A 12,562-nucleotide genomic window follows, 5' to 3' on the forward strand; every position below is an offset into this window, starting at 1 on the left:
CAACTTCTCACTCATCACTGTTTGCAATATTAAATTTGATCTGAAAGAGCTAAGCCCTCTTTTCCTAGTTTCGTCATCTTGTGTAACTTGTTCTCTCCAGGCTGGAGGTGGTTGTGGACCCCTGGCTTGAAGGTCTGTGGAAAGCAATAAAAGGAGCTCTTTCAAAAATGGCGTCTGATAGGAACGAAGTTTCGGCAAAGGAAACGTCTGACTCCTCCGTAGAAGATGTTCAGTTAAACCTCCTAAGCATCACTGACCACAAGAAGAACTGCGACTCACTCAGAACATCAGTAGAACCCGATTCACAATCGACATCCGCTGCTTCTGGGAGACACACTGCCATTTCTGATGTCAGGCCAGTATCCCCTGCAGGGAGTCACAGATTGGCATCCCAGTGTGACGGCAGCGCTGCCAGTGTGTCTACAACGCTGCCGAAGGATGCTGGAGCTCCTCGTTTTGCTTTGGCAGCATCACTGACATGCTCCCTGCCCCCACTCAGTGAGTCGTCCTTAAACGTTCCAGCTCTGCCTCCCTCCTTCCTAGATGCATCCCTTCAGGAAGTAGACACTACAGCAAAGGTGAGGATTGATGCTCCTAATAAAATGTCACTTCTTTTCTTCTCTCCATTAATTCTTTGCCATTTCATCCCCATTTATTGGATAAGAAGAATCATTTTCTTTCAGATTATTGGGCCATTAAACAGAGAGAGTCTTTACGAGGTGCCCATCTCCAGGGCAGTTCAGTTGACCAGAGGAGATTCAGTCAAGACGGCGCTCCTCCTCAAGCTAGACATCTCTGTAAGCTATAGAGTATCTCTGTGAAAAAATCTTTGACGGATCTAGATGGCAGTTTGACTTTTAGACGCTTCTTTTTCCTCTGAAGGCGTACCCGACGTTGAGCTATCAACCGGGGGACTCGTTTGATGTGTTCTGCCCAAACAGACCTTCTGAGGTTGAGGACCTGCTACACAGATTGGGTGTCCAGGATCAGAAGGACCATCATGTCCATGTTTCTCTACGTAAAAACACAAATAAAAAAGGTAAACTGTCAAATAAATGCGTAATAAAGTGTTGATTTAAAAATTCATCAACACACACAACACATCTTTTTTATAACGCTGTGATTGTTCTTGGCCTCTTTCTGCTGTGATCATTCTTCTTTCCTCTCTGGTTTCAGGCGCTCAGGTCCCATCTTACATCCCTCAGAACATTTCTCTGCTCTACCTGCTCACATGGTGTCTGGAGATTAGAAGCGTCCCTAAGAAGGTATGTCCAAACGTCTCACTTTGTACATTGCCAAAGCTTTTTTCATGTCACATCCTACTTGTTGTTCTACCGTTTCATGATGAGAGGGAAGATTTTCTTTTAAGCGTCTTGTTTTTTTTCAACAAGAGCGCAATCTTTTGATTCTTATTGGCAAAGCTTGGAGAAAAGTGTTATATTTCAGAGGAAAAGTGCAATTATATTCTGACAGGGATGCTCAGCTTTATTTTTCTGAATGATTTCCTGTTTATGATGGTGCCTAACTTTACTAACCTTTTGTATTCAGTGTTCTGTTTCTAAATTCCATCCGTCAGTGCTTTGTTCAAAACATAATGCTCTCATCCTGATATGTATGGAACTCAATAACTTAACAAAAAGCATTTATAGGAAGATGCTGCGATTCCTTTTTAAAGCCAATAAAATCTTATGCAGTTAAGATAAGACAGGATAAGATAAGAGCACCTATTATCAGATAAGATACAAGAGGAGAGGATAGGATCGAGTAAGATGAGATAGGATAAGATATGATGTAAGATAGCATAGGATAAAGTAAGGTAGGATACAATAATCCTTTTATTAGTCCTAAGACTTGGAAATTAGCAGTGTCACAGAAGGAGACGTGGATAGTCAAGTTTGAAACATCAATAAATTCACAGAAGTAAATAAGTAAACAAGCATTATAAAAAGGAAAAAAGAGTAAAACAAGATACAAAAAAAAGAAAAATGAAAAAATTTACATTTTTCACAACGGCTTGACTATACGAGGGGTTGAATATTGCACAGGTTCATTATTATTGCTCCATTTGTATAAATTGCACGTCTTATACGTAATTGCAAGGAATTTCTAATAAATTGTTCGGAACTCATCGTTACTGCACTAGCAGCTTGTTTTACTGCAAGCATAAAACACCCCACTATTTTTTGAAAAATGTACTTATATTTCTCGAAATAAGATTAGTTTTTGTCAAACAAGTGTCAAGGGCTTAAATTAAATGGCCCAAATATTCTTGCAAGGTTAAAAAGGGGGCAGAACCAAGGTACTATTCTTTTGATTAAAAGTTTTATTGTCAGGGCTACTTCGTTGTGGAACTGAAAAGATTTTGCAAGTTGTTGGAGTCACAGTAGTTTTGAAAATACTGTGTTCCAAAGACTTTGCACTGATTTTTAAGCACTTTTGTTAACCTAATCAAATTAATGATGCGTCAGAACACACGGCACATCCAAATACCGTCAGGGAAGTTCCCTGCGGTGTGCTGCATTTACATGCAGACTCCTTTTCTTGCCACTTTTTATTGAACTCCTGCACATAAATTAATTGTTACAGGTCAAAGTCAATTCTACAGTCTAATAAGGCAGTAAAAGTTTTATTTTATGCCCCCATCTGTGTAGGCCAAGCAGTTAACCTCTTATATGAATGCATTTATAATGTCTATAATCATTTTTATTTGCATGATTTTAAGCACAGAGGGAAAAAAAATCCTCCTGATCATTTAGTTGAACTTATCTGAAATGCAGTACTTGTCCTGTTTCCTCTCAAATAAATGAAGGGATCTAGAGACTTAAACTCATACAGGAGCCACTGTTTAACATGTATTGAAATGCTGGTCAACTGCGGGCTGTATTGGTTGACTGGAAGTTGTTTGTATTCTTCCAGGTTAAAACATGTGCCACACACATACTGTCTTAGAGCTGAAATCACACAAAATGCTGAGGGATGACAGACACTAAGAAACTGTGTCAGAATAATCAATTTTCAGGGGAATTAAGTAAAATCAGTCCAAAAGCTGCTTTGGGTTTACGTTTTAATATTTCCCCTTGATCCCTTTAATCTTGTTATTTACACTGATCTTGTTATTTACATCATATCTTCCACAAAGGACATTTACGGATGAATTTCAATATAAACAACAGCTGATTTAACATGGTAATAATTGAGGGCATTAATAGATCTACGTTAATTCTTTTAATTTGTTGTTAACTTCCCATTCATTGCAGCAAAGATCTGTGGAGCCTTTCATCAGCATTTATTAATCTAAAAACCCTACGGAGATGAACGTTCTCCACAGCTTGTGTACACGTATTACAACGGACGGAAACTTGCGTCAGAACTTTTTGAGTGAGCTCCCGTGCGATTTTTCTCAGGCTTTTCTCCGAGCCCTGGTGGAGTACACGCAGGACAGCGTGCAGAGGAGGAGACTGCAGGAGCTCTGCAGTAAACAAGGTGCCGCAGACTACAACCTGTACGTCCGAGACTCAAGCCTCAGCATTCTGGACCTTCTGACCGCCTTCCCATCCTGCTCGCCTCCTCTCAACCTCCTCATAGGTCAGAGCGCCTGCTGTCTGTCTCAGTTAGTCGAGAAATGAAGTTCAAAGTCCATACGTGGATTAAAAAAAAAAAAAAAATCCTGAGGAGATGTGTTATAGATTAAGAACCATTCTGGAAAAAAAAGATCAAAACATTCGTATTCATGCCGCATGGCAGCTCAGTAGAATACATGCTTGACGACAGTTTTTGAACATTTTCAAGATGTTTGCGGTTTCATGAGATAATGCTGGACAAAAGCGTCTGCTAAATGAAATTGTAGAATTGTAGATGCATGTTTAACCTATTTAGATTTGAGGCAACATATACGACATCAATGTCATTTTAGCCCTTTTTTAATCTGTTTTTCTAAATACGTAATGAAACGTAGAGCAGAGGGAAGCCATTTTCTTGACGGTCAGTTTCTTGATTGTATTTGCTACAGTGGTGGAGATATAAAGGTTTTGCTGGACACGGACAATTATATGACGTGATGATCCTGCAGAAAACAGTGGTTTTAGGAGGGCTTTTTTTGTTGTTGTTGTTGTTTTTTTGTTTTTTACAAAAAACACAGTTTTTCTACGTATTCTATGTCTCAACAGATGAATTTAATTAGGCTTTAATGCCGCCTGAAGCAAAATCCTGGGTTTTGTTTTAGTGACATTCACCTGCAGAAACCAAGTGGGTCTGAGGCCACTCCTGTGTAGGGGTCATTGTTATCCAGCAGGGGGCGCTGCAGACTAAACAAAGTGGGCCTTCCAAAGTATTGATTTTTGTCAGAGAATTTAATCAAACAGAGCGGTGAAGCGGTGTACATCAGAGGTCAACATTCATTTCCTCATCTTGTTTTTTTTTTTTTTTTTTTTTTTAGTGCTTCAGTGTGGTTTTGTGTCACTATCTGTGATTATGATCATTGTAGTGGGACATTTCCTCACTTTATTCATTATTTCCCATCTTAGTAATATACAGATGGAACATCCCTGCCCCCGATTGCTGATATAAAGCAAACATTTTCTCTTGTTCAGCTTAGATCTAATGAGCTTTGACTGAATCGTACCAGACAGGGAAGTGAGTTCAGCTTTAAGTTGAGTCGTCCTCTAAAACAGCTGTGTCACAGCTCTTGGCCTCCCCCAGCATCAGTTATTTTTGGCCTGCTTGCCTGCCACAGCACCTTTTTTTTTTGTTTTGTTTTTTCTTTCCTCTTTCAGTGGTGAACTGATGCAGAAATTGGCGATCAGAACAATTAGACCCAAGTGAAAAATAGAGGCTCCTCAGGGCAACAGATGTTATGTGGAGGGTGGGGGGCCAGAAGGCTGTTTAATGGCAGGCCACCGAGCTCTGCAAGGACACGAGGTCATCTTGGATCATAGGTTAATGGTCAACCCTGACTCAGCATGTCACAAGGTGAAAGTACACTGCATTTCTGGGTTCATTAGCTCGACAGCAGGGGAAGTGTTGGCTGATCAGAGTTTACGCTGTCGTACACTAACTCTAAATAATGAGGAGAGATGTGTCGAAGCCCAGATGTCTTTGGCCAAGTGCAGGCCGGGTATAAAAGTAAACGCCGGGTATAAATTGAGAAAGATATCTGCTTCCAGAGTCAGCTCTCTTGTTACGTGGTCCATTGTTTCAGTAGAGTGTGTCAGATAGAAACTTTGGGGTCATTGCCTCAGGGAACTGAATGCTGTCCATGAGCATTTTTTTTCAATTTACTCTGCTGCAGGGTTCAAATGAAATTGTACCACGGTGCAGTTTTATGCCTTTCCCCCCCCTTTATTCAACTGTGACCTGTGGAAAAAGTAAACCGCGTGTGTCTGTATCCCGGGAGGCTTCATCTCTCCCTTCCTCCTGAAAATATAAGTTCCTCGTCACAGAAAACACACTGCACAATCCTATTTTATTCCTCTACAATATGATGGAATACAGTGGAAAAACCTAAATGGTTTAAAATATTTAAAAAAAAAGTCATGAGCTTGCAAGTTCCTACCTCATAAATAACCTAAAATTAGCATTTGTACACTATAAAAAGAGAAGGGAGAATTCATTTTAATGCTAACAACCTTCTTCATTTCATCCACAGCCAAAGAAACTCCCCATATATCTCCATATATCTGTATAACTTTAGTGTTCAAACCACATTTCTGTAGCAGTTCTCCCTCCAAACTGGTACGTCTGCATATAAATTGCAGCACACAGAGACATAGATTATGTTTTGTGCAGAATGATCGATGATGGCTGGAAAATCATTTCTGAAAACATAAGAGAAGACTAAGTATTTATATATAAAAAAAACCTTTTCTGGAATACAAATGAGAGATGAGAGATTCCTCCTGGAGCCGTTCACTGTAACAGAAAATCTCGACACTGAAAGATTTTAGAAGTGATCCATTCTTTGTGTGTCGTTGAGGTGCAGTGACATGACGTGATGGATTGACTGTTGCTCCGTGACAGAAAGACGGCAACTTGAGCAGGAACCGGTGGAGTTTGTGCAACATACGCGATACTCCCACTGAAGCCGAGACGTGCGTGTGTGTTGGTCGCTGACAGACAGGATTACCTGATCCATGCGATGAAGAGAACTTTTCAAAGCGGATTTTTGTCCTTTAAGGGGTTATTTATTACCTTTTGAGAGAGTGTGAAAACAATAATGATTTCTTTTAATCCGTTGTGTTGCAGCTAATCATCTTTTGAAGATTTATTTATAAGTAATTCCATCTGTGTTGCATCTGCAATATAAGCATATTGATTATACCAAAGCAAGGTTAGTCTGTAATCAGGCCTCTCCTTGTGAAATTACCTGGCCTCCAGTCATTATTAACCTCTGAGCCTTGAAGTCTAAACATTTAAACTCCCTCCCAATAAAAAAAGTTCCCTTCAGACGGTTTTTGCTTCAATATAATCTCCATTATCATGGATTACAAGGCACTGCTTTATATTAGACAACAAGAATATGATGTCCTCTGGTCATGTTTATACAAAATGAATAGAACACAAGTTCAAATATGAGATATTCTATTGGATACCTCATTTTGATGTACAAAACTTTGGATATGCTCTCCCACCTTTTCTGAAATTAGAAATGGCCCTTTTTAAGTCAGATTCTTGGTAACATTTTTCTCCTCTTCAACAAAAATGCGTGAGTGCGTACCTCCATCAGGGCCAACATTTCTCCCTCTGCTACTTTGGTGCTCAGGTCCTATTTAAAGCTGCACGCAGTGACGAGTGGACCCCCTCACCCGCACACATGTTGCAATTTATGGCTGGTTCTGTAACCTGATAGCATTTGGATTTCACATGAAATTGCACACTACCACTTACATACTGTGGTGCAAATATCATTTCCTGCATGCGTGTCATTATACACCAGTTAGACTTTCTTAGATTCAACTGGGGTTTAAAATAAATTGAAATTAACAGGGGGAAAAAGTTCTGTATGGGAATATTCAAGTCAAGTCAGTTTTATTTGTTTAGCGCCAAATCACAACCAAAGTTATCTCATGACACTTTACAAGTAGAGCAGGTCCAGTACCTCACTCCCTCAATTAATCTACACCCAACAATTCTCCATGAGCAGCACATCCTGCAACAGCAGCGATGAAAACCTTCCTTTTAACAGGCTGGAACGTCGAGCAGACCCAGGCTCAATGGGGACGGCCTTCTGCTTTGAGGTGGGAAAGAGAGCAGGAAGGGGCAGGCAATAGAAACATAGAGACTTTTTCCTCAGACGGGCTATGCAGTTTCAAGATTTATTGGTATAATCCCAGATTAGGAATAAACAATGAACAAAAAATGCTGTTTTCTATTTTCATATTTGCTCAATCTGCACACATTCACCTCCAACTCCTGAACCTGTTGCGTCGTTTCTTGCTATCTGCAGGAATCTCTGTATGAATGTTCGCCAATGTTGTGCTATGTTTTTTGCACAGTTCATTTTTAAGTATGCCGTGCATCACCTCACTGCCCCCCCCTCCATCATCTCCAAAGAGACAAATTGTACTCAAACTTGGGGAGCTGTCTCCCTACACCACCCCTGAGCTGCTTCAATGTCAGAGAAACACAAGAGAGGAGGAGAGAGCAGATGCAGTCCAGCTGTTGGTCTTTTACAGCAATTTAGTAGAGAAATGTGTTGTTTTAGGGCCTCAGCTGCTTCACTTGTAGTTTTTCCAGGTTCGTTTGTCTTTCAAATGTAAAGTTGTCTTGATTTCACCGACACTCCTCCCACCGCTAAAGCACCACATATTATCCAAAAGAGGACACCTTCATGGCTGACTTTGGAAGGTCTGCATAAGCAATCTGTTTCCAACCGGCTCCACATCTGGACACCTGGGATTCCACAACCCCGACTTTGTAATTTAATAAATATAGAAGTGTGTCCTAGAAACAAGACTATAACCTGCCAGAGGGTCACTGAGGATATGGTGAAGACGACTTTCACTTAGATTGTAAGTAAATCTGAGCATGACAGCCGGATGATTGACAGTTGTGCTTGCTTTTCAGAGCATCTGCCAAAACTGCAGTCCAGGCCGTATTCAGCAGCCAGGTAAGATGACAGCAAAATAAGAGGGAGTTTACTTTTTGTCCTGCACACAACTGTGCCCACAGCATGATTTATGTGGAGTAAAAAAAAAAAAAAAAAAAAGAAAAAGTCTCCTTGAAGATAAATGAATGTCTTACATTAAATAAACAGACATATCTCATTTATGGTCGTGTTTCCTAGCAGTACAATTACTACAAATTAAGAAAATTGTACATAGATAATGTTCCAAATAATAGGTTGTTGAATCAATGGATGTGTTTCTGCTTAATTAAAAAAAGCAAAAATATCTCTTTTTAATCTTTACAGCCAAAGAAGCAATACTTTGCCATTCGTTCTGCTGATGTTTTTAATAGACGGCATGCTAAGAGGATAATTGATACATCTCATTTGTTTGAAGATGGAACTCATCGCTTACACAAACACAACGGAACATCTCTCACACTTATTTGTTTGAATATTTTAAACTTGATTAATTTGACTGTGGTGAAGTCATTGGAAATAGATTTGAAATTCTGATAACATAATGACATACGGACATATTGTTGTTAATGCTCAGTTGATGAATTTACAAATGGCATATTTGTGATACTGCGTTTATCCCTGAGAGAAGACACAAAACGAAAAAAGAAAAAAAAAGGTTTAAACCTTAGGTGTTTTTGCACCTGTTTCATTTTTGTGAGCCTTTAATCTGGTTTACGAAGACTGTTGCGTTGTCTTTTTTGCACTTAATATATTGTTGAACCCTCAACTTTTTTTCATGAGGTGCGACCAGATGAGACTGAAGGAGTTCACGTGATAAAAAAATGTGTTAATCCAGATGTTTTCTAAGTGTGAGGTGGGCCTCTCTGGGGGAGTATCGCTGAAGACACAGTAGAAGGACATCATGGTTAAAAAGATTCAAGAGGGGTTTTTTGGGGGGGGGGGGGGATTTACTTTTTTACTACTTTTCAACAGTCAGACACAAATGACTCAGGACATGTATCTGGGGAACTCTGGAGGTATTTCACAGCAGTATTAGGTTAGCTTGGCTAAATAAGTAACTATTAATGGAATCAAATAAGACTATAACAAACCTATATGGTCAGCCTTTAGAATCAAAGGTATAAGTATGGCAGGGAGGGGTTACGGGGGTGTCTTACACCTGGATTTGACTAAGGAGAGGCCCACCATGTCACACCTCAAAAAACCCCTTTGTTCATTTATTAGTAGTGAGGAAGTGCACATCGAATACACACCTTGGTAATTAAAACATTTTGATGTGTATGAGGACGATTGCAAACATCGATAAAAGTTAAAGAAAGAGAAACCAACAACTGAATCTTGATTTTATATAATCTATACTTGTAACTTTAATTACCTGAGTGTGTGCATGTATACATGTTTGCAGTTGTGATACCCTCTCATTGATTCTCTTAGTTGTGACCTCTTCTGCTAGAACTGGTTTTGAGGTCATGTGACCAGGTAGCAGCAGAGTCCACAGGGAACAGGAATGTGGTGGATCAGTCAGGACTTTCACCCTGAACACCTCATGTTCAACTTATATTATTGGCTTACTTTTAGGATTTTCTAGTTCTTTTGGTTTGGATGGGTTTAGGCATCAGAACTTAAAAAAAAAAGAAAAAAAAGTTACATGTAGGAAATGTTTTTGGTTAAAGTTAAATAGAGCCTCTCACAAAGTTAACCGCAGCCTCCTGTCAGACTTCTCCCTTGTTCTCTGCACTTTTGCCGGATGGTTATCTGTCCCTGTAATTCCCTAGTGAACTCTGTGATGGAGGAAAACCCTACACGCTGCAATATATCGCAGCTCATGCTAGTTGTCCTTTGTTTAAATCAACCCAAGTGCTCCAGCGTTTTGCCTCACTTAGCAAGACATCGATTTGCTCTTCCTGTTAAGCTAGTACCCATGTGGAACAGCGACATCTAACACAAGGTCAAAACTACTCCGCCGCTCTCATTAGCCCCCTCACTTAGCTGCTCCTCTGTGTGTTTGTGCACAGAGAGACATGGAATGGGGAGGAGAAATGGTGGCTGTAGTTTATCAGATGGTGCAGAGACATTAGAGGCTTGCATTATTGATGCTGCGGTCAATAGAGGTCTCCAGTGGCCCACAGGAACTGGAAAGAGAGGGATGAACGAGCCCCCTCAGCCAGCGATGAAGAGCGGCGTGGCGTGGAGGGAGAGACAGTTTGATTGAAGCAAGAAGTTATTTTTTCACTCCCAGATGTATTTTTTTAAGTCTAGACTGAAGTATGTAGCGTGCTCGTCATCCCAGAGTCCGTATTTTTAATCTGCATCCCATTAAGTCTCTTTGTACCCTCGCTACTTTGATCAGCTGCTCTTCAAATGCATCTTTGTAAAGGTGTTTTGTGCGAGTGTTTTGCAGCTGCGTCTTTCAAATGCATCCTCCCTCATGCCTCTCTGTATCATTCTGTTCTCTCTCTGCCTCTCCGACTGTATTTCGAGATTTTCAACTTCATCTCTCTGTATCTTCTTCCCATCATCTTGTCTATAAGACTTACTCACACGCACGCGTGCACACACACACACACACACACACACACACGCGCACACACACACACACACTTATACACACTTGAATTTTTTTTTCTCCCTCTCCCTCTCTCTCCATCTCCATCTCCAAACTCTCTGCGGTCTCATCACTGCAGCTCCAGTCTAAGGCACCCAGGAAAGCTGCATTTTGTCCTCAGTGTGGTTGAGTTCCCAGCATGCCCCGGGCGGCCTGCGGGGAGGCGAGGCTTGTGTACTGGTTGGCTGTTTGACCTCATCAATCCTGTCCTTGTTTTCCCCGGGACGGCTGAATCCTCCAGCAGTCCAGCTCTGCCAACGGTAATGAGAATACTGAAAAGTGGAGAGTTGAGGCTAGAACTTACAAATATGCGGATTGTCAGAGTTGGCTCACTTATTTCTAAATATTTTGTAGCTTTTATGGTTAAAAAAAAAACGAAACAATGAAAAGTAGTCTTAATTGTTCCAATTATATGCCACAATGCCTTTACCGTCTGTTCTCTCTCAAATATGATAATTCAGTATGTTTTTGAAGCAGCTGGGTCTCTTATCAAACACTCACTTTGAATGTGTGGGACACTAGAACAGAAGAATCTTTGAAATAAAAAGAATCTAAATTAAAGCAACTAAATCCTCTGTCCCACCAACTCTATGGATTTCAGCTGGAGCGCTTCAGCTTTCTCATTAGTGAGTCTTAGAATATTAAGTAGATCAATTAATAGATTGGTCGGCCCGCTGCGGCTCCTCAACAGTGTTGTAATTACTCTCATTATTTAAAAATGCCTCCTTATGACCTCTGACCTTTAGATCTATGCGGGTTTGAGACCCAACTGCTCCTTCCGACCTCCATCTAACCTGGCGGTGCCCTTTATAATGGTTGGACCGGGCACTGGAGTCGCGCCCTTCATCGGCTTCCTTCAGCAAAGGTAGGATAACCTTGATATTGTATTAAAAAGTCATACTGCAGCATAATGAAAGACGTATGTCAGAGTTCTGTCATCCTTCATTGTTTTGAGAGTGGAGACATGTTTGTGCAGCCTGTAATGAACGTTCAAGATTAAATGAGACTTGGCGCAAAGCTGATAAAACTTCATTCCATCTCACGGGGCATAATAACTCTAAACGGTGAGCGCTGCAATCATGTCAGGGATTATTTCAGAGATGCTTTTCAGAAGGGATAAGTTAGGTCCTCGCCAATGTGCATGTTTATGACTTTTGTAATGAACAGCCAGGAGTCAAAGAAGCACACGGGGTGTTATTGATTAGAATGTAAAGAGTGGTGTTGATGGAGTAAATCATCGCTCGTAATTGAGCCGATCCAAAGATATTTACTGGAGGCTGAGTCAGTTCTCCACAGCTTTGCTGCAATTATAAACTGCTGGAAGTAAAAATCTGACTTTCATTTTGTTTAATTTGAGATCCTAAATTGATGACCAAAGCGAACCGGCTGTCCATCAATGTATTTCGATGCACATTTTGAAATTTGGCATTCAATAATCAAAACAATGACGTTTGAACAACTTCTCGAGTTTTGCCAAAAAAAAAAAGTTTGTTCACTGGTTTGAGGTTGTTTTGTTTTGTTTTTTTTGACTTTTTCAAGAAGAGTAAATATGTAAAACGTGAAAATGCCTAATTTTAACAAGCGCTGATGTAGGGAATACTCTGTACTCCGCCATCGCCTTCATAATATAATTAGATGTCTATAAATAGACATATATTAGCGGTTATTTAGAAGTCTATGTTGAGTTAGGACATGTTATGTGTATGACTGTGCTTCTGTTCTGTGAATTTCAGCTTGTTGTAGTTACCACTGGGATCCCACCAGGGGTCACTGTCGAGTTTGTCTTTTGCTTTGACGAGCAAAGAATAAAAGACGGTTGTTCCCCAGAGAGCTCGAGTGGGACTGATTAGTAAGACCAGTGTTCCCTCTAAGCT

General features: G+C 40.4%; 1 protein-coding gene across 4 annotated transcripts in view; it reads left to right on the top strand.

The window, feature by feature from the left end:
* Positions 1–12,562, top strand: part of mtrr (5-methyltetrahydrofolate-homocysteine methyltransferase reductase) — a 39,632-nt gene that overhangs the window by 9,048 nt on the left and 18,022 nt on the right. For 3 of the 4 annotated variants that reach the window (XM_086192377.1, XM_086192376.1, XM_086192375.1), the window contains exons 5-11: positions 101–797; positions 883–1,039; positions 1,177–1,265; positions 3,405–3,585; positions 8,062–8,104; positions 10,768–10,948; positions 11,435–11,553. In XM_086192377.1, the coding sequence (XP_086048503.1) occupies positions 101–797; positions 883–1,039; positions 1,177–1,265; positions 3,405–3,585; positions 8,062–8,104; positions 10,768–10,948; positions 11,435–11,553 (1,467 nt within the window). The remainder of the gene's footprint in view (positions 1–100; positions 798–882; positions 1,040–1,176; positions 1,266–3,404; positions 3,586–8,061; positions 8,105–10,767; positions 10,949–11,434; positions 11,554–12,562) is intronic. The other variant, XM_086192378.1, reaches the window with a different exon arrangement.

Source organism: Aulostomus chinensis, chromosome 21 (genome assembly GCF_037954235.1).
Source record: "Aulostomus chinensis isolate RoL2024-O1b breed Wild chromosome 21, RoL_Achi_v1.0, whole genome shotgun sequence".
Taxonomy (NCBI): domain Eukaryota; kingdom Metazoa; phylum Chordata; class Actinopteri; order Syngnathiformes; family Aulostomidae; genus Aulostomus; species Aulostomus chinensis.